The sequence below is a fragment of the Podarcis tiliguerta genome (assembly GCF_965153285.1).
Source record: "Podarcis tiliguerta genome assembly, chromosome: 3".
Taxonomy (NCBI): Eukaryota; Metazoa; Chordata; class Lepidosauria; order Squamata; family Lacertidae; genus Podarcis; species Podarcis tiliguerta.
Genome location: NC_139536.1, coordinates 11,774,423 through 11,801,193, shown reverse-complemented (window position 1 = coordinate 11,801,193; position 26,771 = coordinate 11,774,423). Strand labels below are relative to the sequence as shown.

At 45.3% G+C, this 26,771-nt stretch overlaps 2 protein-coding genes across 7 annotated transcripts in view; both read left to right on the top strand.

The window, feature by feature from the left end:
* SPTBN1 (spectrin beta, non-erythrocytic 1) overlaps positions 1–2,398 on the top strand; it is a 229,938-nt gene extending 227,540 nt beyond the window's left edge. For all 3 annotated transcript variants that reach the window (XM_083432411.1, XM_083432413.1, XM_083432412.1), the window contains one exon: positions 868–2,398. In XM_083432411.1, the coding sequence (XP_083288537.1) occupies positions 868–1,080 (213 nt within the window). In that variant the 3' untranslated portion in view covers positions 1,081–2,398. The remainder of the gene's footprint in view (positions 1–867) is intronic.
* An 8,609-nt stretch (positions 2,399–11,007) lies between these two features.
* Positions 11,008–26,771, top strand: part of EML6 (EMAP like 6) — a 164,869-nt gene continuing 149,105 nt past the window's right edge. For all 4 annotated transcript variants that reach the window (XR_014509244.1, XM_083432422.1, XM_083432421.1 and 1 more), the window contains exons 1-2: positions 11,008–11,137; positions 14,601–15,478. Coding sequence is in view for 3 of the 4 variants with exons in the window: in XM_083432422.1 (XP_083288548.1) it covers positions 15,282–15,478 (197 nt within the window). In the remaining variant the exon portion in view is untranslated. The remainder of the gene's footprint in view (positions 11,138–14,600; positions 15,479–26,771) is intronic.

Here is a 26,771-nt window from a genome sequence, read left to right as displayed (position 1 = left end):
CAGAGCTGTTCCACCAGGTCTTTGGCCAAGGCACAGCCTGACCCCTTCCTTCGGTAATCCTCACAGAACTCTAGCCCAATGGCTGCCATTGATTTGATTTTGAATTGATTTTAGAATGAATTGATTTTAGAATACATTTCTATTACAGTGGTACCTTGGGTTAAGTACTTAATTCGTTCCGGAGGTCTGTTCTTAACCTGAAACTGTACTTAACCTGAAGCACCACTTTAGCTAACGGGGCCTCCTACTGCTGCTGCGCCGCCGCTGCACGATTTCTGTTCTCATCCTGAAGCAAAGTTCTTAACCTGAGGTACTATTTCAGGGTTAGCGGAGTCTGTAACCTGAAGCGTATGTAACCCGAGGTACCACTGTAATTGATTTTATGTAAACTGTGTTACTTTTATTGTTGTTAGCCGCTCTGAGTCCGGCTTTGGCTGGGGAGGGCAGGATATAAATAAAAAATTATTATTATTATTATTATTATTATTGTACAGTGGTACCTCTGTTTTCAAACGTAATCTGTTCTGGAAGACTGTTCGACTTCCGAAACTTTCGAAAAGTGAGGCGCAAAGGGCAGCCTGCAAATTCAGTAGAGAAAATTGGAAGAAAAAAAACTCAGCAAAAGCCATTGACAGAATGCATTTAGTTCCGGGTTTTTGGCGTTTGAAAACCGAAACGTTCGGCAACGGAGACTTTCGAAAATTGAGGTACCACTGTAGTTGGTTACGGGAAGCATGGGCACAAAAAGGTTGAGAGCCTCTGCCTTAAGCTATTTATTTTCAAAGTGTGGGAAGGCCTGGGGCTCCTTGAAATCTCTCTCTCTCTTTTTAAACCCCTTCCTGTCGTGCCTCCCCCACCCCCCCACAGGAGGAAATGAATGCATGGATCCAGGCCATTGCCTCTGCGATCTCGGACAAAACCGAGTTGTCCACAAGCACACACAGCACCCCAGCGACGAGCCGCGCCCAGACCCTGCCAGCCAGTGTGACAATAACCAGCGAGTCCAGTCCTGGCAAGCGGGAGAAAGAGAAAGAGAAAGACAAAGAAAAAAGATTCAGCCTTTTTGGGAAAAAGAAGTGAACTCCCTCTTACCTTTTACACGCTGCACCTCTCTCGACCGTTCCAGTGGAAATCCAGCATGCAAGCTCAGAACCAATGCATTACTCTCTGTGCCTAATGTTCCTCAATGTGATTTAATTTTTTTAAATTTTTTATTTATAGAGCATTTAAAACAAAACACAAAAAAATAATACACAAAAAGATTCTAAAGTTACCAATACGTCTGAGGTGCATTGGGCAGCTTCTGAGTAAAAGAGAAGAGCCAGGTTTTTTTTTCCTTTTGTTGTTTTCCTTCCTTTTCTTTCTCTGGTTTTTTCTTTCCTTTTTTTTTCTTTTTAACGAGGTTAATGTAGATTAGATCTTTACTATTTAAACTGTTCCTCGATTTTTTGAGGCTGTCTTGAAAAAGCAACAGTGCCCCGCCCCGCCCCAACCCATCTCTATTTTAGTGTTATTGGAATACAAGGTGCTTGCAAAGTTCCTAAGCCCACACAGGCAGACACACAGAAACACACAGAGACACTTTTTTTCACTTCCGTCTGAGGTTGTCGTGCTGAGCCTTGGCTACTTGGTTCTGCCCACTGCGAATCTAACCCTGGTAAATGAAATGGTGGCATATTCTCTTCTACCGTGACGAAAGAGTGCAGCTCAACATTTAACGTACAGGCCAAAACCATTTCTATATCCGGGCATCTTGTTTATGTGAACTTAAACATGGACGTGATGCTTTCTCTCCCCCCCCCCCCCGGTCACCGCCCACCCCCTGCCAAAACCCCACATCCGGCAACGACAGTTAAGAATGTTGGTATTGGAAAAAAAGAAAGAAAGACTTAGCATACTGATAACGGTTTTAAATAATCTGTAATTTTGATTTTTTTTTTTTTGCTGAAATACATTATATTGTATGTTTCAGATAATTCTAGTAAAAAAAGTATAATAAGGCTAGATGTATAATTAAAAAAAAACAAAACCCTTTAAAATCATCGATTAAGTGTAAAAGTGGAACTGAAGCATTTACTGGAAGAAAAACAAAAACAAAAACAAAAAAAATGTTACTCCAATGGTTAACTTGCTTGTCAGCAGCTACACTGTGTTATAATTTTGCTACATTACCTTTTGCTCTTTGATACATAGTGTGCATTTCTCTGTCACTGTAACTATTGTAATGAACAATTTTCATCTTACTGCACAATCAGAAAAAAAAGAAAAGAAATACATTTAATAGGAATGACTTCTCAATGACTGGGCCTGTAGTCAGGATAGTACTGGAACTGTACCTCTAGACTTTTACCCTATCTGTTAAATATATGCTATGTCATTAAAATGCTTTTAAAACTAACCCTTGTATGTTCAGATTCCTGCTTCCTGCTTCTCCCTTTAAAAAGTGGGTGGAGGAACCAGATATTGATTTGGGGAGGGGTAGGATGCGGGTGGCGCTGTGGTCTAAACCACAGAGCCTAGGGCTTGCCGATCAGAAGGTCGGTGGTTCGAATCCCTGCGACGGGGTGAGCTCCCATTGATCGGTCCCTGCTCCTGCCATCCTCAAAGTGCAAGTAGATAAATAGGTACCTCAAAGTGTAAGTAGATAAATAGGTATCCCTCTGGCGGGAAGCTAAACGGCATTTCTGTGCGCTGCTGATCAGAAGGTCGGCGGTTTGAATCCCCATGACGGGGTGAGCTCCCGTTGCTCGGTCCCAGCTCCTGCCAACCTAGCAGTTCGAAAGCACATCAAAGTGCAAGTAGATAAATAGGTACCACTCCAGCGGGAAGGTAAACTGTGTTTCTGTGCGCTGCTCTGGTTTCGCCAGAAGCAGCTTAGTCATGCCAGCCACATGACCCGGAACAACTGCGGACAAACGCCGGCTCCCTCGGCCAGTAAAGCGAGATGAGCGTTGCAACTGGACTTAACTATCAGGGGTCCTTTACCTTTAGGACATTCAGAAGCAGCTCCTTGCCCATCCCTGCCCCAACTGCTCTCAGACATTGTAACAGAATCCTAGAATTGTGGAGTTGGGACCCCACGGGTCATCTAGTCCAACCCCCTGCAATGTGGGAATCTCAGCTGAAGCATCCATGACAGATGGCCATCCATCTGTGTACACACACTTAAAACCCACCTTGTATCCAAGGAGCTCCGGGTGGGCCCCATGCCTCTCCCTCCCAATTTTATCCTCTACCTGACAGGCAGGTTAGGTTGAGAGACGGCAACTGAACCAGGGCCACCTGAAAAACTTCACAGCTCACTGAGAGCAGGATGCTGGGCTGACCCAGAAGCGCCCTTAGGATGGTCACCCCATGGTGGGGGCTGTTACAGTCTCATTTGGTCCCTTCTGCGGGGAGGGGGAGCCATACCACTGACCTGTCGAATCATTCTCATGGTCCAGCCTTCTCAGGGCTCAAATGTGTTTGCTCAGCTTCTCAGCTACTGCACTATTCCAGACACAGTCAGTGCTATTTTTTCTGGGGGTACTCAAGGATACACAGTACCAGCCCCCCCCCCCCCATGTTAAAAGTGTGGCACTTACTGTAACAAAATAAAATAAAAAGACTGGACATAGTTATATGCTTAACTTGGACTGACAAGGGCCTCGCATCACAGTAAACATGGGTGGCTTAGTTTCTGATCCCTTTAATATTCTTATCTCTAAGAATATTCCACTGTTCGACAGTGGAATTTGCTGCCAAGGAGTGTGACGGAGTCTCCTTCTTTGGAGGTCTTTAAGCAGAGGCTTGACAACCATATGTCAGGAGTGCTCTGATGGTGTTTCCTGCTTGGCAGGGGGTTGGACTCAATGGCCCTTGTGGTCTCTTCCAACTCTATGATTCTATGATTCTAAATTCTCCTTTCTTTCTTTTTGCTTTGTTTTTGCTTCTGATCTGTCCTTTTCTGTTTTCTGTGGTCCTCTGCTCAGGGTTAAGGAGGGGTTAGCATGCAGGTGATAAATAGTTGAGGAAGGACCCTGTGTGAGAGACCAGGAAGGGAAGATCTCCCCAGGGTACAGCTGTCAACTTTCCCCCTTTTTCTAAGGGACATTCCCTTATTCCGAATAGGATTCCTCGCAAGAAAAGGGGAAAGTTGACAGCTATGCCCCAGGGTGGGAGGCTGGGAGAAGAAAGGAATGGTACCAGGGGAAAGCTGGGAGGGTTCACCAGTGGCGTAGCGTGGGTTGTCAGCACCCGGGGCAAGGCAAGTAATTTGCGCCCCCCCCGCTGCACTGTCCCTCCCCCAGATAGTCCCTCGCTCTCTCTCCACACCGCACCGCACGCCTGGCACCCTCCCCTCCACAGTGGGCGGCGACCCGGCGGCTCGGATCGGATTCGCACAGCCAGCACTGCAGTGAGAGAGAGTGAGTGAGCCAGGTAGGGGCAGAGAGCTGCGAGTGCGAGCGCCCCCCCCCCCAATGTTGCGCCCGGTGCGGCCGGTCCTCCCTGCACCCCCCACTCTACGCCACTGGGGTTCACCTCTCTCTGCAAGGGACAACTTAAGATTTATCTGTGAAACAGGAATTTGTATTGTGTTTCTGGTTCTTTCGGGGAGGGGGGAGCGTTGTTTAGATTAGTTTGTTTTTTATTGCCGTGTATTATGAAAGGTCTTGATGAAATCTTATTGGGATGAACATGGGAGGCTGGGATTGGGCAGATTCCCATGACAGGAGAGTGGCACAGGAGGAGGAGGAGGAGGAACGGAACAGATATTTGCTTTGGATACAATCCTTTGTGAAGCGGTAAAATTGGAAGGGAAATCAGGCGTTCATACTTGACTCTAATTGAAACACAAACTAAGTGCACTTAATGACCAACATTGTATATAACCTTCCAACACTTTGAATTCACCCCCAAAGGCACACTCCTCCTTTGTCTCCCAAAATAGATGGATGCCAACCAACCAGACTACAGTCATACCTCATGTTACGTTTGCTTCATGTTACATTCTTTCACGTTACGTCCCGCGGCGACCCAGAAGTACCAGAAGGGTTACTTCTAGGTTTCGCCACTCGTGCATGCGCGCAAGCACCAAATCACAACCCGCACATGCGCAGACATGCCACTGTGGGTTGCACTCTTTTCATGTTGCAAATGGGCCTCCAGAACGGATCCCATTCGCAACCAGAAGTACCACTGTATCTGCTCTTTCTTATAGATTCAACCTCCCAGCATCCTGGTATGTCCATTGTCACCTCTGCTTTATATTATAATGAGTGTGACCAACTACCAATGGAATTCACAAACCAAAAGATTTGACACCCATTGCAAAACCTGGCATTCTGATCTTTTCTTTCTCCCTTCACCTCTCTCCCTCTGCATCTGGACTTGTGGCTTATGAACATGGGAAGTAGCATTATACAGAGTCAGGCCATTGACCCAACAAGCTCGTTGCCATGTACACTCTACCTTGCAGCCTATCACCACCCCAAACCTTGCTATCTTCTTGGTAAGGCAGCCTCAAAGCTAAAAAAATACCGTATTTACCTTTTGGGGGGAAATTACGTCGCAAGAATTAGGGTGCGCATTAGATTTGATGGCGCATTTACATTCACCAGCAAATTCTTCTTTGGTTTCAAGCTTTTGAAAATTGAGGTGCACATTAAATTCAGTGGTGCATTACATTCGATACTGTACAGTAATGCTTATTTTCAACTTCAGCTAAATCACACAGTTTAGTTCTGCCATTGGTTTTAATGCAGAGACACAGCGCAATCTAGCAATTTGTTCCAAACATGGCAGCTGTGATGCACAAAAGCAGATCCATGCCTCCACATCTCTGACTTTACTCCATGGGAATTAATAGGTAAATTTGCCAGCAGCTCCTGCTGCTGGCAAATTTTGAATTGCAGCTCCTATTGTATTTTGAATTGCAGCTCCTTTCCTTAAGGTTGCATGCACACAATACAGTTAAAGCACATCTCTCGCCGCCACAAGAATCATGGGAACTGTAGTTTGTTAAGGCTGCTGGGAACTGAAGCTCTGTGAGGGCTTAGCTACGGTCCCTAAGTATCTTTCAGAGAAAGCGGCTGTTTAAAACAACCTTCATTTAGCTGATTACAGGGCTGGTGTGAAGTGAACTGTTTTATCTGCAGTAAGAAAGAAGAGAAAAGGCGCTTTTACAAAATGCAGGGTTTTTTAGAAAATATTTTAGTAGTTGCCCTTTCTCCATATATTTATACTTGATTCATTGCACTTTAGGCATGGTGCTAAGTAACTGGAGGGGAATACAAGTATTAGCAGATTTGCATTTTCCCACCCTGCAAAATAACACGGGTGGGATTCACCTAATTAACCCCACCAGCAAAAGCCCTGTGCAAGTGCTTCTCTCATTGGCTGAAATTGGCATGTGCAGAGATTGAACATTTATAATAGTCTTCACATACACCATGCATAATGTTCAGATGTTGCCCATCAACCGTTAGCATCCAGACTGCAGACAGAGCAAGGACACACTAGTCATGGTCTTTTCTACTGTTGTGAGATTTTTCCACTTAAATTATAATATTTATACATTTGCATATTGCAATCACCAGGCCGCCTTCTAGGCTGCACCCTTCACTGGTCTTACTCTATGCTCTTCTTAGGTGCTTTTACTCCACTCAGATGTGTTCCTGAACTAGCGTAATACTGTTTACTTGCAAGGATGGAGGGTGGAGAACGCTTTGCTCCCTGGCACCTTTAGCTAAACCATTTCTAGTGGGAAGTTTGTCAGCTTCCCCAAGCCTCAAAGATCCACTTCAACGTACATCAAAGAGTAAGAATACCACTTTTCTTCATTCCGTAACCAGCAGCCGTTGGCCCAGTTTAAAAATAAAATAAATAGAATCACCTTTTGTATCATGCATCTCTCTGTGTGTGTGCTACTTTGGCACATTACCAGGGCAGAGGAAGCCCTAATGAACAAAGCATTTATGCTCTGAAAGCTCTGTTGCTGTTTATAGAAAGCTCAGCCATAGCAACCAAGAACAGGAGTGTCCCAACAGATCTTGACTGCCACGAGAGCTGTATTGGTGGTGTTGGTGGAGAAATAGTTCCTAGAGCAATTAATTCGACATCCTCCTGCTCTATTGAAATTCAACAGCTTAACTACATAATGCAGAAGGGTTTTAATGTGAAATGTAACCCGAATTAGTATGATGGGGCTCTGACGTTCCTCTCGCTTAGTCTCCTAGGAAATCAAAACACTGCTCCACACAGAATTTCACTAATGTGTAAGCGGTTCAGAGGACTATTACCCTGAACAAATAGAGTTATCAGATCATTTCAGCAAAACATTTCACACTGCACCTGTCCGAATAATATAATTAATTTTATATAAAATATAATTTTATATATTTGAAAGGATGTCACATAGAGGAGGGAGAAAGGTTGTTTTCTGCTGCTCCAGAGAAGCGGACACGGAGCAATGGATCCAAACTACAAGAAAGAAGATTCCACCTAAACATTAGGAAGAACTTCCTGACAGTAAGAGCTGTTTGACAGTGGAATTTGCTGCCAAGGAGTGTGGTGGAGTCTCCTTCTTTGGAGGTCTTTAAGCAGAGGCTTGACAACCATATGTCAGGAGTGCTCTGATGGTGTTTCCTGCTTGGCAGGGGGTTGGACTCGATGGCCCTTGTGGTCTCTTTCAACTCTATGATTCTATGATTCTAATAGAAGCTGCAATTCTATGCAGATTTATTGGAAGTACCGGTAAATCCTTTTACCCTGGTGCCCATGCCCACCCCCAGTGTATTGACTTTTAAATCAACATTGTTTGGAATTTCTACATAGCATGACTTGGAAGTGCATTGTGCCTTGTTTTTTTGAAGCCACTGGGCACTGGAGCAAGAGAAATAATGCCTAATTTTAACAAGGTTATGTTCCTTACCAAATGTGCATCGATGAATCATCTAATCTATAATTAAAAAAAAACCTTCCAGGTTTCTTTGCAGGTTTGGTTGTGGGGAAATTTTCCATTAGAACTGCTTGGTGCACGAACAGGAAACCAGTGCGATTATTAAGTAAGGACTGTTACCTGGGCTCCAGGGAAACAAATCATGCCTCTGTATCAATAAAAGGTGTGTGGGGGGGGGAGAGAGCATTGGAGGAGCTGCAAGTTGCCAGAGGGAAAAATAAGATGGAAGGAAGCTGGAGAAAACAAATGCCAGCCTTCCCAACCTGCTGCTCTCCAGATGTTTTGGACTATACACTGCCAGGCAGACCTAACTGACATACAGGCTCCCTGTGACTCCTAGGAAATCCAACAGCCAACAGGGGCAGACCTGTTTAGTTTCAGGAGTAGATCAGTGCCAAGCGCCCTTAGAAGGGAGGGGGGATTTCCCCCCCCCAAAAATGCCACTGTCCACCATGGGAAAAGTATCAGAGGCTGCTGGTCAGCAGCAGGTGCATCCCAAGCCTACCTGGGGAAGGTGAGGCTGTGAGCTCAGTGGGGAGGTAGTTCACACCCCAGCCATCTCCAGGGCACATGGCAGCCTTGGCCAACCTGCTGCCCTTCAGGTGTTTTAGACTACAACTCCCATCAGCCACATTTAGCAGAGTCGTAATCAGATGCCTTCGAATCCCTGCGACGGGGTGAGCTCCCGTTGCTCAGTCCCTGCTCCTGCCAACCTAGCAGTTCGAAAGCACATCAAAGTGCAAGTAGATAAATAGGTACCGCTCCGGCGAGAAGGTAAACGGCGTTTCCATGCACTGCTCTGGTTTGCCAGAAGCGGCTTGGTCCTGCTGGCCACATGACCCGGAAGCTGTATGCAGGCTCCCTTGGCCAATAAAGTGAGATGAACACCGCAACCCCAGAGTTGGCCACGACTGGACCTAATGGTCAGGGGTCCCTTTACCTTTAATCAGATTTGTAGCGCTGGGGTGTAGAGCCGATGGGAGGGGTAGTCCAGAACACCTGGAAGGTGGCAGGTTAGCAAAGGTTTCTCAAAATTGGACTCGCAGCTGTTGTTGGACTCCAACTCACATCATCCCTGACTATTGATCCTGATAGCTGAGGATGATGGGAATTGTAATCCAACAGCAGCAGAGAACCCAAGTTTGAGAAACCCTGCCTTATGGTATGCTTTGAAGCTGAGCTCTCACCTCCTCCTCACTGGTTTGGGGACAAAAAAGGCCCCATATATATGCAGTAATGTGTTGGAAATCTTGTTGCTAAACTGAACCAGAGCTTGAAAAATTACAAATTCATTGAAAGCTTTATACCAGCTACAAAATGTTCAAAGAACTCACCATAAAATGTACATCTGAACCAACAGAATAAATTGTATACTGGCAAATGCAGGTTGCATAATTAAAATGGGTTTGTTGCGACAGGCTCACCCCCCCCCCCCACCAAATAATGACCTTTGTTTGCGGTTCCTGTAAATAAATCAGAATAAATGCTCATTGGAGAGGATCTCACTTCCATGAAAGCGGGCACAGAATTGCAGCCCAAGCCCCACTAAATTTAGGGTAAAGCTGAATTATAAGTAAAGATCAGGCTAAATCGGGAAGCTTTCCGAGCCTAAAAATATGCCACTCACGGACAAGCAACCCCTACGCACATTTACTCAGAAGTCAAACCCATTGTGGTCAGCGGTACTCCGACCACAATGCAGAATTCATCATGCGAAAGGCTGGGCTGGATGAATCCCAACCTGGAATTAAGATTGCCGGAAGAAATATCAACAACCTCAGATATGCAGATGACACAACCTTGATGGCAGAAAGTGAGGAGGGATTAAAGAATCTTTTAATGAGGGTGAAAGAGGAGAGCGCAAAATATGGTCTGAAGCTCAACATCAAAAAAATGAAGATCATGGCCACTGAGCCCATGACCTCCTGGCAAATAGAAGGGGAAGAAATGGAGGCAGTGAGAGATTTTACTTTCTTGGGCTCCATGATCACTGCAGATGGTGACAGCAGCCATGAAATTAAAAGATGCCTGCTTCTTGGGAGAAAAGCAATGACAAACCTAGACAGCATCCTAAAAAGCAGAGACGTCACCTTGCCAACAAAGGTCTGTATAGCTAAAGCTATGGTTTTCCCAGCAGTGATGTATGGAAGTGAGAGCTGGGCCATAAAGAAGGCTGGTCGCCAAAGAATTGATGCTTTTGAATTATGGTGCTGGAGGAGACTCTTGAGAGTCCCATGGACTGCAAGAAGATCCAACCTATCCATTCTGAAGGAAATCAGCCCTGAGTGCTCACTGGAAGGACAGATCCTGAAGCTGAGGCGCCAATACTTTGGCCACCTCATGAGAAGAGAAGACGCCCTGGAAAAGACCCTGATGTTGGGAAAGATGGAGGGCACAAGGAGAAGGGAACGACAAGAGGACGAGATGGTTAGACAGTGTTCTCGAAGCTACAAACATGAATCTGACCAAACTGCGGGAGGCAGTGGAAGACAGGAGTGCCTGGCGTGCTCTGGTCCATGGGGTCACAAAGAGTCGGACACGACTAAACGACTAAACAACAACAAAACCCATTGTGGTGGGCGGCGCTCCGAGTCCAGAACTGAATCATATTCAGTTTCCCTTTTATTCACTGCGCGCGATCCCCTCTCCAAACAAGCCACTAGGAAACCGCCCAGAGGCATCTCGCGCACAGACGGGAAACGAGCCGAGCGCGGAGCAGCTCAGCCGGGCGAGGCGAGGCGCGGCCGCTTGCGCTCGGCACCCTGGGACATGGAGTCCCCCCGCGCGCTCTCCCCGCGGCGGCCGACGGGGCTTGGAACTGCGCTTCCCGTGAGCCTCTTGGCCACAGGCGGCTTGGCTCGGCGGGCGGGCGCGTGGGAATCCGCGGGGTTTCCAAGGGGATGCGCCAGATGCTGCTGTTGGTGAGGCGATGGTGACGCAGCTGCGCTTTCCCTCCCTTTCCCGCCGAATGATGAGGCGGTTTCTGGCCGGGGCTGCCTAGGAGACGAGCGGAGGGCAGGGCGGGGACGAGGCGGCGTGACGCGCGGGGGGGGGGGGGGGAGAGCTGAGGCGGCCGAGGAAGAGGAGGAGGAGGGCGACGAAGGTCCATTCGCCTTGTCGTGCGGTCTCCTGCTCTCCTCCTCCTCCTCCTCTTCTCCTGGGCTCCAGTCTCATAGGCGTCCCTTCTGCTCTTGACAGGTGACAGTCAAAATCACTGTCTTGTGACGGGGGGGGGGGGGGGAGTCGTGTGGGTAGCCCGGCTCTGCAGCCGAGATTATTATTAGTGATAAGAATCCTGGATTCTCTCTTTTTTTTCTTCAAGTAAGTTTTTATTATTTCCTTTAGATATTCTTTTTCTAACCATCCTTCCTATTACCATATGTTCCCTTTGACTCTGCCCAGTCTTGACTTCCCTCCCTCCCTGCGATTGGTATATGAATCACATCTTATCACGTACATTATTCTAAGAATCCTGGATTCTCAGCTTTCCTTAAAGGAAGTTTCTCGCGTGGAACCTGCGCGAGGAGGCAAAATGTACAGACGCTCCCCTCTGTATATATATTTATGAGGCATAGCTGTCAACGTTTCCCCCTTTTTTAAAAAAGGGAAATTCCCTTATTCCGAATAGGGTTCCTCGCAAGAAAAGGGAATAGTTGACAGCTATGTTATGAGGAGACTTAGCCCCAAGCATTTTGCTTTGCCCTCTTCCCCCCCTAGAAAAATGGCCGTTATTAATAATACTAATAATTACTGTCACGCTGTTGGAGGGCATGGTGTTTGGCAGAGAGGAAGCAGGAAGGAGGCATGGCTTGCAGCACCTTTCCCGGAAAAGCAGCCTTGTTAATTTAGGCACTGCCTCTGCTTCGAATCATAGCATTGTAGAGCTGGAAGGGACCACGAGGGCATCTAGTCCAACCCCCCCCCCCCCTGCGATGTAGGAATTTTTTGCCCAACTCGGGGCTCGAACCCACGAGCATGAGATGCTCTACCAATTGAGCAGTAAGGCCTTAGTGAGTTCAGTGGGGCATTTTTCCGGATAAGAGCATACAGGATTGAAACCACCTTTTTTTGTGGGGGGAGAGGGGGACATGGTCGCAGTTTATAGAATGGCACCCTAAAGGTAATAGAAGTCCTTCTCCCACCCAAGGTCTGTTTCTTAATACTGGGAAGTAGGGTCTTCGAAGGACACTGGCTGATTAGGTGTTCTGGATATTTTGTTTGCTTGATTATGGGTTAGGTGCCGACTTGGTCTTGCTTAGGGTGGGCCCAATGAAATAAAATGGGGCTGAACTAACCCCCTGAAGCTGCCATTTACCTCTTTGCTCAGTTACAGGCAATGACAGCCTACTGGTGAGAGGAGAAATAAAAAGGTTAACTGCCCATACTACCCTGAGATCCTGAGGGAGGATAGAAATTTTGTTTCTGGGTCTATTTTAAATACCGTTGCTTAACCAGTAGAACTTGTGAAGCAGTAAAATACTAGGCATTGCTACGTAGTTGATGCTTTCATAGAATAAAAACCAGCAGAAAATGCAGAGGAGAAAGGAATAGTTCTATTGGGCATGGCTAGAGTGCACCATTGAGTAATCAGAGGTAGATCTTGCATCTGTTTTGGATGATTTCGATCCTTTGGTCATGCTTGCTGAGAAGTAACTTGCATCGTTCACAGATTGCCCTTGTTATACAAACCCATGTGGAAGACTTGGCCAGAGTTCTGTAGTTGCAATACTCTATTTTGTCAATGAAACTTATAATAATAATAATAATAATAATAATCCTGAAAATAAGTGGAAGGAAGGGAAGCAAGTAGAATTTGTGAAGCAGTCAAATAGTAAGCCCTGCCTGATATGTCACCCTCGCCGTATGGGGTGCTTTTACAGAGTAAGATAAGGTCGGTCCAGAATACATTTTGATTGTCAAGGTGACTGCTCTGTAGATTCTGATATAATTGCAGCAGGGGGAAATCTGAGCACATACAAATTGTGTTTGTTTTTGCACAGCTGCACTTCATTCCATGTGGTTTGTAAGCTCGCTCTCTCACAGGGAAAGTGGTCTTTGTAATATTTTGCTCTTACTGCTTAAAATCAAGCCCCTCAGCTGCATGCAGCTTTTATTTAGCCAATAGCCACTGTGCCTTTAATTGGGCTTATCTCTGTGGCCTCAGTTGTGCCGTAGGTTTCATCAACTTGTTCTAAACTACCTGTAGAAGAAACGGTTCTCAAAAGCGGGAAAGTTGTGGACCTTTTCTCTCTCCAATTCCCCTGCTTTCCTTGTTTACTAGGTTCTTTTCGGAGGAAAGGTCTCAAACCACCTGCGTGGCAACCTTGCAATTAATGAAATTACCGGTTGCTCCACCTTGATAGGGAAGTGTGAGCAGAGGGACCTTGCATGGACGAAATAGTTTCTCGCCCTGGGTGTGATAGTGGCTGGCTGCAAGGCTAGAGTCTTTGGATCATTAAATGAGGGTGATATCCAACTAAGTCATTCTCAGAGGACATGGTGAAAATAACGACCTGTTAGGGTGATATCTAGTGTTGGTCATACTTAGAGTATACCTGAATATCTGGCTAAGTTTGGGTGTCACCTTCAAGGTCCCATTCTGTGTTAAGAAGTGGAGCTGAGCTGAATGGGGACCATGGTCCTTTTGCAGTGCAATTCCAAAGGCACAGCAGGCACGGGAGATGGCAACAAGGAAAAACTTGAGATGGGCAAGATAACTCGTTCAGTTCCTGTTGCTGCTTTGCTGGAAATAATAATAATAATAATAATAATAATAATAATAATAATAATAATAATAATAATTTATTATTTATACCCCACCCATCTGGCTGGGTTTCCCCAGCCACTCTGGGCGGCTTCCAACAGAATATTAAAATACAATAGTCAGTTAAACATTAAAAGCTTCCCTAAACAGGGCTGCCTTCAGATGTCTTCTGAAAGGGTGGGATAACCCCTTCTAAGTTAACTGCATAGCTGAGTAAAGTTGCGAATTCTTAGGAACTGATGGCAACTCTCTGCCTCCATCCTAGTGGTATCTCAGACTTCAAGGTACCCGTGCCTCCCGCTCCCTGCACAAATTGGGGGGGGGGAACTGCTTTGAGCCGTTGTGCTCTGGCTGTGTGGTATCATTTATGTAACTAGCTAGTGGGAACACTTCCCCCTCCCCTCCCCTCCTGATTTCCATAATGTTTGTCACTGCTTCCTGGTGTCTCATTAATTCACCTCCATTGGGCAGTGGTTGTGTGTGCCATGTGTGCATGTTCTGGAAACACCCGCCTCGCATTTAGTAGTAGAGACGAGTTTGTTATCCTGAGAAACCACAAGACTGGCATACATGTTTCCCCCCTGCCCACTGGAAATATTCTTGTTATGAGAAAGAGTGAGAAGGGCGGAATGCATTATTTTGATTTACAAAATGTACCCTAGGGAATTCTAATATGATTTATTTGATAAATAAGGACCATTTCATTGCTCTCCTATGAGCAAAATAATGGTTTCATCAGTATCTACATGCTTCCCTTTAGTTCTGGAGTGGGAGGGACAGGTGGAGCTGACACATATTTTTTTTAAAAAATGATACTGTAGAGTGATTAAATTGATCAATTTGTATGGATGGCTTGCTCTGATTAAGGTTTCTTTCCTTTCCTGCCCCCTCCCCCAGAAATTTCCTGTCTTTGCACTAAGTTGCAAATGCATTAAGATGAAAACCACTTTGTTGCACGTTCAGAGCCATCACCCAGTGAATTAAAGCTCATTGCTTGCATTTGAAAAGAACGGGCGGATTCCTGTGCCAGCTGCACCTTTTTTCCACGCTGTTAAAAAACTATATTTAAAAGATGCAGTGACTTTCCCCTTGCAAGAAGATGCGTCGGGCAGAAGAAGCATAGCACACCACCGGCGTCCTGCGCCTGGGCGATTGTGACACCCGGAACAGGCTCCTTTGGGTGGAATCGGCATGCAATAGTTCCATACAGCGTTGATTTGCATCTGTATAGGTGCCCCCCCTCCTCCCAAGTTGCCTGGGTTGCAAAACAGGGAGAAAGCAGCAGCAGCTGCTCATCTTTGGCAGTAGAAGATTATGGTGGCAGCTCGGCACTAGCAAAAGCAGCAGCGGCGGCGGTGGCTGAAGCAGCAGCAGCAGCAGAGCACGACTTTGCCCGGATGCATTTTCCCCTGAAAACCATCAGCATTGCAAAGTGCAGCCCCCAGACTTGGCAGCCAAGCAGGAATTGGAAGCGTTCTTAAAAGGAAGGGAACCGGGAACTGGCAAGGAACAGCAGGGGTGGAGGACAGCACCACCAGCTTTTTTCCCTGTGTGTTTCTGGGGGGGTCGTCTCTTATCATGGCGGATCGGACAGCTCCTAGATGCCAGCTGCGTCTGGAGTGGGTATATGGGTATAGGGGTCACCAGTGCCGCAACAACCTGTACTACACGGCAGGCAAGGAAGTGGTTTACTTCGTGGCTGGAGTCGGGGTGGTTTATAACACCAGAGAACATAGCCAGAAATTTTTCCTGGGGCACAACGATGACATTATCAGGTAAGGAGCGGTGGGCTGGCAGGCTGGGGGGGAGGGCAGGGAGGGGAGGAGGGGGGGGAAGGTTTGGCAAAGCAGCCCACAACTTCTCACGTTTGTTTGTTTTTTAAACATGCCTCTTGCAATTTAGGAAAGCAAATGTATCCAAAGATGTGTAAGCGAATTGCTGTGTTCACCTGGATCTCACCTGGTCTGTATTTTTCCTCTTGTGTGGCATAGGATCTTGGTGGAGGTTAAGTTTAATTGCACCCCGAATCGGGAAGGTCATTCAATGTTCCTGGAAAACTAGACTTTATTTCTCTTTGGTCCAATTATTATTATTATTTTGGTTTTTGAAAACTAATGCCTGTACAGTGATAACAGGTATTGATGATGCTATTCCCTCAGTAACATCTGGGCACTGATACATAAATCTGTAATACATCTTTTCTCCCTCCAGTCGGTTTTGTTCCTGAACCCAATATTTCAGCACTTGGGTAGAGCTTATGTCCTCTTCCTCAATACATTTATTGGAAGTAACACTTGCTTCCACCTAAGACTTGCTCCAGATTGTGGTGTCAGTTGTTTTTTTGAGGGGGCTGGAGACTCCCGGTGCCTCCTGTAGATGTCTCCTTGGAAGTAATCCCCATTCAGTTCAGTGGTGCTTATTCCCAGGAAAATTGACATTGGATTGAAGCCTCAGTGCGGCCACAGAATGTCAGAAGGATAATCTACTTGTTTGCTTTAGAGAGTTGTCTGTGTATACGAGGGAGCTTTCAAGTTTATATCATGAAACAGGCATATCTGTGCTGCTGCTATTTTGTCATTTATTTCAAAACACAGTTGTACAAGTAATACAGGAAAACAGCTGGGATTTTCCCTCTCCCATTCTACTATTCTCTCGGTGCTTCCCAAGTGTATTAAGACTTGGATTTTATATCTGGGTCGTCCTAATTTCATTCAAATTTTCCTGTGCATTCAGAAACTTTCGATTTAAAAGACAGCATGTTTTCCTCTTAGTAGAATCTGACTAGTTTGGAATCTGACTTACAATTCTGGATTCTCCTTCATATTCACCATATACCGGTAGTTGTGGGGATGCCTCCTTTAACTTATCATGTATGCAACTTCCCATCTACCAAATGCGGCTCCTATTTTCATTTTGTTTCTGGTTTATCATCGTGTCTCTAATTATTTGTGTTAGTCTGACATATCTGCAGTTCTTCCATGTAAGCATGTTAATTTGCAGAATGTTTCTAGTAGCACGACAATAATATGCATAGTTTATGCAATATCATTTTACCTGCTTTAGATTTTTCACTGCTTTAGATTCTAGATTTTTCCAGAAAAAAGTGGTATTTCCCACTTTCTCCCTTGGAAAATCATAGCTGTTGTGAAAATAAATCCCTCAGATCCATACAGCTCAATGTTCATTCCATGTAACCCACTCTTAAGGATATTTACTTGGAAGTAAGCCTCACTGAAATCCATAAGACTTGCTTTCAGTTAAGGCCTGGTATGTGAGAGTGAGGGTCAAGCTCACAGACTGGCCTGGTTTGGACACAACAACAAATAATGGTGTATAATAATTTTCTCCGCTCTGGTGAAACTTTGAGAAAATCAGAAGGTTTTCGTTCTGATTTCAATTAGCCATGGTTTGCTGTTGCATCTGAAGCCTAGAAGCTGATTTACTCAGCTAACCACAGTTTATCTGGGTTCAATGCTTGATTGTGGTTAGTTTAAAAGGGAAGTGGAAGCTTTGAACACAGGAGGGGGAGAGGGGAGTGAGGTGCACATGAGCCTCAGCTCACTCTGGATTGTTCCCATAATAGGAACACAAGAATAGCTTGCTAGATCAGGCCAGTGGCTCATCTAGTCCAGCATCCTGATCTCACAGTGTCTAACCAGATGCCTGTGGGAATTGTAGAACTGTAAAGTTGAAAGGAATTCCTGAGGATCATCTAGTCCAACCCCCTTGCAATGCAGGAATATGCAGCTGTACCATACGGGGATCGAACCTGCAACCTTGGCATTATCAGCACCTGCTGTGGCCAACTGAGCTGTCCAGGAAGCTCACAAACAATCACTCTCCCTTCCTGTTGTTTCCAGCAACTTGAATTCAGAAACATGCTTTCTTTGACAGTGGAGGTATGAATAGCAAGTTTAGGAAGTTCTTGATGAATCCGTATTTATTCCGCTTTAAAAAAATTACAACTCAGCTGCCTGTCCAAATACTTGGTGAGGTAGAAGAACAATTGCAAAGCACTGGAAACTAATTATAACAACAACAATAAAGGACAGCAAAAAGGAAGAGCGACAGCAAACTTATCTTAGAACATCCCAAGGATATGCAGGCAGGTGGGACTTCACTTTTTAGCATGGTCAGCGGGTGATACAGGATGGCGAAGCTAGGATGGGCATGAGACTGTGGGGCCAAAGTTGTTGTTGCAATTAATTGTACACTTTTAAAAAGTGTGAATAGCATCTGCAGGGGCACTGAGGAGCAGCAGAAACACAGGGGATGGACAGATAGAGAGTTTAAGCATCCCTCACCTCCTGCAGTCTTTTTTAAAAAAATTGCATCCCTAAAGGTTCTGTTGCGTCGGGGTGGGGGTGGAGACCTCCATCAATGGCGGACTTTGGTAATATGACACCCTGGGCGAGGACAAAATTTGGGTTCCTTCCCCCAGTATTTCCCCCCTCCACACACAATAATTCTTTTTGGTACAGTTGTTTTTGTTTGGCACCCTGTTTGATGGACCCATAAATCTGGTACTGCCTGCATTGGCACCCATAATAATATATATATTAGGTAGTTAGTGAGTGATATCTGGCTATCCGGTTTCCAGTTGGGCATTGTAAGTACAATCTAGAATTATTTATTTATTTATTTATTTATTTATTTATTTATTTATATATACCCCGCCCATCTGGCTGGATTTCCCCAACCACTCTGGGTGGCTTCCAACAGAATATTAAAATACAATAGTTGGTTAAACATTAAAAGCTTCCCTAAACAGGGCTGCCTTCAGATGTCTTCTAAAAGTCTGGTAGTTGTTTTTCTCTTTGACATCTGGTGGGAGGGCGTTCCACAGGGTGGGTACCACTACCGAGAAGGCCCTTTGCCTGGTTCCCTATAACTTGGCTTCTCGCAGGGAGGGAACCACCAGAAGGCCCTCGGCGCTGGACCTCAGTGTCTGGGCAGAACGATGGGGGTGGAGACGCTCCTACAGGTATATTGGACCGAGGCCATTTAGGACTTTAAAGATCAACACCAACACTTTGAATTGTGCTCGGAAACATACTGGGAGCCAGTGTAGGTCTTTCAAGTCTGGTGTTATGTGGTCTCGGCGGCCGCTCCCAGTCACCAGTCTAGCTGCCGCATTCTGGATTAGTTATAGTTTCCAGGTCACCTTCAAACTATTATTTGCCCTACAACTTTCTAAAAAATTGTTCATGGAATACTTCATAGTTGTTTCAACCTTTCTGACAACAGTAGCGTCTGTTCACAATGCATAAATAAGAAACTGAGGCATAAATAGTCTTTTGGTTCCTAACTGATAATTAAAACTGCTGTTGGCTGCAGAACACAGTTATTTGTCTTCCAAATATTATTATGCACTTATAAGTGACACAGAAAGCATGAGAGAGGCTTATATGTGTCTCTAATGTTATATATGAAAATATACCTGGAACTAAAGAAAATTCTGACTCTGGGAGTCAGGTCCTGTGACTACAGTGTTGTTTCAAGTAAATGTAAGAGACACTGCTTGTCAAAAGGACTGAATAAGCAGAGCTCTTGGGCTTCAGTCGTTTGTTTCAAGGAACTGTTTTCTATTCGCTTTTTCATGTTGGAAAAGACAGCTGGATTGCTGCAGAAGGTAACTAAGGCCATGGAGCAATGAACTTAGAGTAAGCCCAGCAACATTCAGTGGAACTTCCAGATAACATGGCATTAGCCTGACTTACTACCGTTTCTCAACATGGTATTGACATTTACCTTTTAGTAAGTTGAAGCCTTTCTGATAAATCTCTGCGTTCTTTGCATTCCTTTTTTTTAATAAGTAAATTTGCCAGAATACTTTAAATGTTGTGTCACCGTAGTAATGGTGTCTCTACGGCGTCCATAATGGCAAATTTTACAAGCTTGTGTTGTAACATTTATGTGCAAAGGTTTAAAAAGTCATACGCTGTCTGTTTAATTCCCCAAGTCCCCCCTTTTCGAAAGTACATCTTTCTGTGGCCACTTCCAGACTATTGCTGGTTTTTGGGTAGCATTTAGTCACATACCCGTAAATTCTGGTGACACAATTATAGTTTAATTATAGTTTATTTTGACGTCTTGCACAACAAATCCATTTCCCCCAGTATGCTTTCCTTTAATGGTCAGGCGTTTTTGCATGGCGGTGTCTTGAGCACCCCACCATGATCTAGCGGGAGACCAGGTTTTGGGGTTTTCCCAGGCCGATACGACTGCCAAATGGGCCTCGCACCAGCCTGGGAGGTGGATCATAGCCTGCCCCATATTCGTCCAATCAGAAGCCGGTTGCACACCTGGCTCCGCCCCAGACGTGGGTTGGACAGAGTCTCTAGGCTTCACTCTGGCCCACCTCTTGGATATTTAAACCCGCTCAGCTTTCCACCTCCTCATTTTTGGCTGAAGTGATGGTTTAGGCATTGGGCATGCCTGAAGTCTTTGGTGGAGGGGATGCTGTAGCCTCTGCCTGCCCCCCCCCCCAGGCTTCAGGGGTATCCCGTTAAAAGGATCTGGAAAGAGCCGTTTCTGTCCAAATGCCCAAGCAGGGGCTAAGGCCATAGCACTTCTCAAGGCGGTGACCCCACATGGGGTCCCTACTTGTTGTGTGTCATAGGCCCCCTTCACCCCGGATTGACCCTTAACAGGTATACCCCAGCAGGGATGCTGCTGGTGCCATGCCTGTGCCAAACCTCTACCTCTTTAAACAATGACGTTGTTGGCCCAACTGTCCTGTATTGAGAGACGGACATGGGTGCTGGGAGTTCATGCAAAAGATTCAACTTTTATAGAAGAAGAAGAAGAAGAAGAGTTTGGATTTGATATCCTGCTTTATCACTACCCGAAGTAGTCTCATAACATTCTCCTTTCCCTTCCTCCCCCGCAATGAACACTCTGTGAGGTGAGTGGGGCTGAGAGACTTCAGAGAAGTGTGACTAGCCCAAGGTCACCCAGCAGCTGCATGCAGAGGAGCAGGAAAGCAAACCCAGTTTACCAGATTACGAGTCCACCGCTCTTAACCACTACACCACACTGGCTCTCTTATAGGGGAAGTGACGGGGGAAAGCACTGGAACAGTGCTTCATTAACTCAGTGTCTTCTAAACTCTGCACAGACACATCAGAATGTATGTTCATTAAATAGCCAACATTGTCAAATCCACCTGCAAACCAGTCAGGATGAATGTTGAATAAGCAGTTCATTTGGAAGCGCCCTGTATGTTCCTGGATATTCCATATCTACTTAGGGAGCCTTAAGCAGGGTGTGAGGATAGTTGCTGCTTGCTGTTCGTAACTCACATACCTCTGCCGTCTCTGTGAAGTTTCCATGTTATCTCCTAGCCAATGGACAGAGTTCATTTCATTGATAGGATTGGAACACCTCTGCATGCACAAGACTGGTCCGCACAATGAAGGCTGCTCACTTCTACCTCTGCGTTTGTTGTGATCCACTAGATGAAATGATCCTATATCCACCCACCCACCCACCAATCGCAAACACATCCCCGTGAGCGTACATTCTTTATGTAGCCAAAACAGCACCATCCACATGCAAGAGGGAGGTATGAGCAGGCTTGGCAGAACTCCCAAGATTTGCAGAACGAAACATCCTTGGAATCCCCCACTCACCTAAAAACGTCAGCGAGGACTGAGCATGCTCGGTGGGTATGGAATACTGACTGACTGAGGTGGGGGTAATGAAGGGAACGGTCTGGCCGGCTGGAACCCTGAACAGGAGCGCTTCACACTGCAACATCTTGTTGCAGGCCCGCTTTTTTTTGGTAAATGTCAATACCGTGTTGAGAAACAGTAGCGAGGCAGGCCAATCCCGTGTTATTCCGCCGAATTCCATGGGGCTCATTCTGCACACATTGCTTCATGGCCTGAGTAACCGCCATAAGCTAATAGAAAATAATAATAATAATACCAATAATAATAATACTACTAATAATAACAATTTATTATTTATACCCTGCCCATCTGGCTGAGCCTCCCCAGCCACTCTGGGCGGTTCCAAATCGAGTGTTAAAAACAATACAGAATTAAATATTAAAAACTTCCCTAAACAGGGCTGCCTTCAGATGTCTTTTAAAGATAGGGTAGCTGCTTATTTCCTTCACATCTGAACAGTTTATTGAAACAAATGACTGAAGCCCAGGTCAGTGAGAGCTCTGCTTATTCAGTCCTTGTGAGAAGCAGTCCCTCTTAAGTTTACTTCAAACAGCATTGGGCCACAGCGGGTCATTTCAGTAAACTGCTTCCTCACACATTTTAAGACCCTCTTCTCCCTTGATATGCCTGTGTTCTGGTGTTGCTCTCCATCTTCTCCCCCTTTTTTCCATCGCAATACAGTACATGCGCACAGCCATTATTCCACTGGGCTGCTGGCGTCTGCTTGCTCTATCTGTGCTTCTGTTCGCATGGATACTAAGGTTAAACCAAGTAACACAAGGAGGAATGCACGCCCTATTGGTGTGATTGCAGTTCTGCTCAAACAAAAACACTAAAGAGCTACGGATAAGAGCCGAAATAGAGCAAGATGCATTAATTGGACAAGCACCTGGAAGTTGCCTTTGTATTATTTCCTTATGCAAGTTACTAATGTTTTTATTTTATTTTTTTAAAAAAATAGCTGCATAACTGACCTGACTTTTAAGAAACGTTACAGTAACTTCCTAAACAAAATATTCCATAATTTCATAAACCATATTCTCTATTCCATTCCATAAACCCTGTTTTGTTTTTCAAGTTTTATTTGCTTGCTTATTTAACAGAGTAAAATTTGATAGTTAACTCTAGATGAGATCAACTGCAAGTTCAGACCTGTATTTTATTTGATGCAAATTTGGTTGACTGTAAGATAATGCAGTGGGATTAAGGTCTTATCTCTTGTTTTATTGTGGAATTCTTTGTCTTAGGGATATTAAAACTACCCAGCAAGCTTGCTAATCTCTTCTGAGCAGCCATGTAAATCAGGGTGAAACTTTAATAATAACGCAGAATAGGGTCAGTCTGCCAGTCCCGATGTTGGTTTATATGTTCCACCTGTATGTGTACACACACACACACACACATATTGATGCACAAAGAACGCTGGGGTTTAGGGTTGTTATGAGTAGAGTGGCTCTTCATTTCAGTTGTTGCACTGCTTATCTCAGCAGGCAGAAACCATATTGGAGGATATCTGTGTTTTGCTCTCTTGACACAACTGAGGGGAAGAAACTCCATGCTTGAAGCAATGTCATCCTTTGATGGGTTCATAGATGTTATTTCACAGAAAAAGCTTCAAACAGAGCCAGGAAATCAAGTCCATGGTGGACAATTAAGTGCCCTCTCTGCAGCGAGACACTGACAACCAAAGATACACAAAATTAAATAGCAATTCTATTCCTCTTCCCTTCCGTGTCCTTATTAGTGGCATTCTTATTACATACCGCATTTTTCCGTCTATAAAACGTGCCCTTGTATAAGATGCCCCCTATTTTTGACATTATTTTTTAGGCGGGGAAACCTAGTCTTATACAGTGGTATAAGTATTTAATTCATTCCGGAGGCCTGTTCTTAACCTGAAACTGTTCTTAACCTGAAGCACCACTTTCGCTAATGGGGCCTCCTGCTGCCGCCGCACCACCAGAGCCCGATTTCTGTTCTTATCCTGAAGCAAAGTTCTTAACCTGAAGCACTATTTCTGGGTTAGCGGAGTCTGTAACCTGAAGCGTATGTAACCCGAGGTACCACTGTATACGGAAAAATACGGTACCAACTGTCCTCCAGTTAAAATCGTTTGCTGCAGCTCAGGTTTGGCAACGGACAGAACAATCCTGTTCTCATATTTATACTGGCGGATGGAAACACACTGCTGTTACGCTAGCAGAGAGTACTTACTCAACTGGGGTGAGGGAAACAAGCAGAAAATCCAAAAATGTCAGGAAAAATAGCAGACCCACTGTCCCTGGAAATATTCTCAGGGTCTACCAAACAGCAGTTGTGCTGGCAATGCAGCCCACTCAGAGAGAGAAAGAGAGGAGGAGGAGAAGGAGAAGAAGAAGAGTTTGGATTTGATATCCCGCTTTATCACTACCCTAAGGAGTCTGAAAGCAGCTAACAATCTCCTTTTCCTTCCTCCCCCACAACAAACACTCTGTGAGGTGAGTGGGGCTGAGAGACATCAAGGAAGTGTGACTGGCCCAAGGTCACCCAGCAGCTGCATGTGGAGGAGCGGAGACGCGAACCTGGTTCACCAGATTGCGAGTCTACTGCTCTTAACAACTACACCACCCTGTAGTGGATTTGCTACTGCAAGGGCATTTCCATATTTTATTGTTAAGTGTTAAATATATCTTTTTGCTACTGTCCTTGAAAACCTTGTTTAAAGGCAGGATAGAAAGTTATAAATAAGTTAGTAATGAATCCCGTAAGGCAACTTCCATACAGTGGAATGAAGAGAGGTGGGCAGATAAAAAAGAATATTGGGACATGAATGCATCCGTTGTTTGAATAAGGGCTCTGCTCCATGTCCCAGCCACTCTTAACTGATAGCTTGTTTGTGTATTAAATAGAGGGGTTGTAATGCTGTTGTACAGCCTCCCAAGGCAGTTTACAATAGCTATAGGTACAAACACCATGTAAGAGTAGACAACACTCCCAATTCCAGTAAGATATAATGTTAAAAAGCAGACATAGCAGATGGAGTGTTTACTGAAACACAGCACAGTAACATTTCCGAAATGCAGAGTGGGATAAGTAATTAAGGCTCTTCTAGAGACTGAGAATTGGGATGCAGGTGGCACTGTGGGTTAAACCACAGAGCCTAGGACTTGCCGATCAGAAGGTTGGTGGTTCGAATCCCCGCAACTGGGTGAGCTCCCATTGCTCGGTCCCTGCTCCTGCCAACCTAGCAGTTCGAAAGCACGTCAAAGTGCAAGTAGATATATAGGTACCGCTCTGGTGGGAAGGTAAACGGTGTTTCCGTGCGCTACTCTGGTTCGCCAGAAGCGGCTTAGTCATGCTGGCCACATGACCCAGAAGCTGTACGCCGGCTCCCTTGGCCAGTAAAGCGAGATGAGCGCCACAACCCCAGAGTCGGCCATGACTGGACCTAATGGTCAGGGGTTCCTTTACCCTTTTACCTTTAGAGACTGAAAAGAAGAGGTCAGCCTGGGTAGCTCAGCTGGTTGAGAACGTGGTGATAACACAAATGGCTGCAAGTTCAATCTCATTTTCCTGCATTGCAGGGGGTTGGACTAGATGATCCTCAGGGTCCCTTCCAATTCTATGATTTATATTTCCTTGGGGATGATAGTCCTAGTATATGAGGTTACCACAGAAAAGGGCATTGTCCCTGGTATTCTTTAATCTGACAGATCTCACCAGAACGGGAGGGTCTTAGATGTTAATCTTAGAGCTTGGGCAGGTGTGTATGAACCGTTTAATTTTGATTACTTTATTTCTATGCTGCTTAATACATTAAAATATATATTTAAGAGGTGTTCCATTCAGTTGCACTATCCATATCCAGGTACAGCAGGTTTGTTGAGTTTCCCAGGGGGTCCAAAGGATGGGGAAATCTGTTTCTTCACCTTCTGTCCTCTCCTCCTCCAGATGCTTAAAGCTTTAGAGGTCCATGCTAGTATCTTAAGAGGGTGTTTGGGGGGTTTTCCCCTAAAGGTTTTTTTCCCCACTTCTTGAAAGTTTGGGGTTGCTGCAGGCTTGCTAAAACTTCACTTGTGTGTGTGTGTGTATATATTGTGCCAGTGGTATTTTTCTAGAAGATGTTCAGGAGCTCATCATGAACTTCTCCCTTGTTCTCTTAGAATGGCAGTGGTACCCACTTGAGAGGTGTTGGAGCTGTGCTCTGGTGAGCTCCAGCTGAAAAATAAATCCCTGTATAGTGCCATTTAGCTACCTAAGGATCAGTACTCAGAGAATGAATTTGCTGTCAGTAGAGAGCACAGTCTTTTCTATCGGAATATGCATTGCTATGGAAAACAGACTTTGTTGATCATGCCTATCAGCTGTACAATGCCTACAGTGTGGAGCCAGTGTGGTGTAGTGGTTAAGAGCGGTAGACTCGTAATCTGGTGAACTGGGATTGCATCTCCGCTCCTCCACATGCAGCTGCTGGGTGACCTTGGGCCAGTCACACTTCTCTGAAGTCTCTCAGCCTCACTCACCTCACATAGTGTTTGTTGTGGGGGAGGAAGGGAAAGGAGAATGTTAGCCGCTTTGAGACTCCTTCGGGTAGTGATAAAGCGGGATATCAAATCCAAACTCTTCTTCTCTTCTACATGATCAGATAAATTAATTTTGCACCCATCTCAGTCCTCCTCCCCTTTTATATAGCACAATTTTGCTGCTGAACCTTTCGTTCTTTGGAAATCCATAAGCATTGCAATCCTAAGAGGGATGGTGATTCAGAAGCAGCACCTGCTGAGTAAGGCTGCATAGGATTTCACAAATACCGTATTTTTTGCTCTATAAGACTCACTTTTTCCCTCCTAAAAAGTAAGGGGAAATGTGTGTGCGTTTTATGGAGCGAATGCAGGCTGCGCAGATATCCCAGAAGCCAGAACAGCAAGAGGGATTGCTGCTTTCACTGTGCAGCGATCCCTCTTGCTGTTCTGGCTTCTGAGATTCAGAATATTTTTTTTTCTTGTTTTCCTCCTCCAAAAACTAGGTGCGTCTTGTGGTCTGGTGCGTCTTATAGAGCGAAAAATACGGTATCTGTCTGTTGCATGTTTGCTAATTACAGGTTAGGTTACAAGATGAGGCTCTGTGAAAAGTCACGGAAGGGTAAGCCACTGCAGGTTTCAGCACACAGCTCAGGACATCTACGGATTCCTTGCCAAAGGAAGTTCTTTTATGTGCATACAATGACATTGTTACACCAGAGAAGAAAGAGGCAAATTCTGAATTGTCTCAAGGCTCTGATACCTCCAGTTGCAATTAGTGTATCAGCTTCTGGCTTGTAGTCAAGACTACTCTAGTCCTCACGGTGGTGGTGACCTTACATATTTTTCAAAGGATATGTCCGACAAATTACAAAAAGACCGTCAATATCATC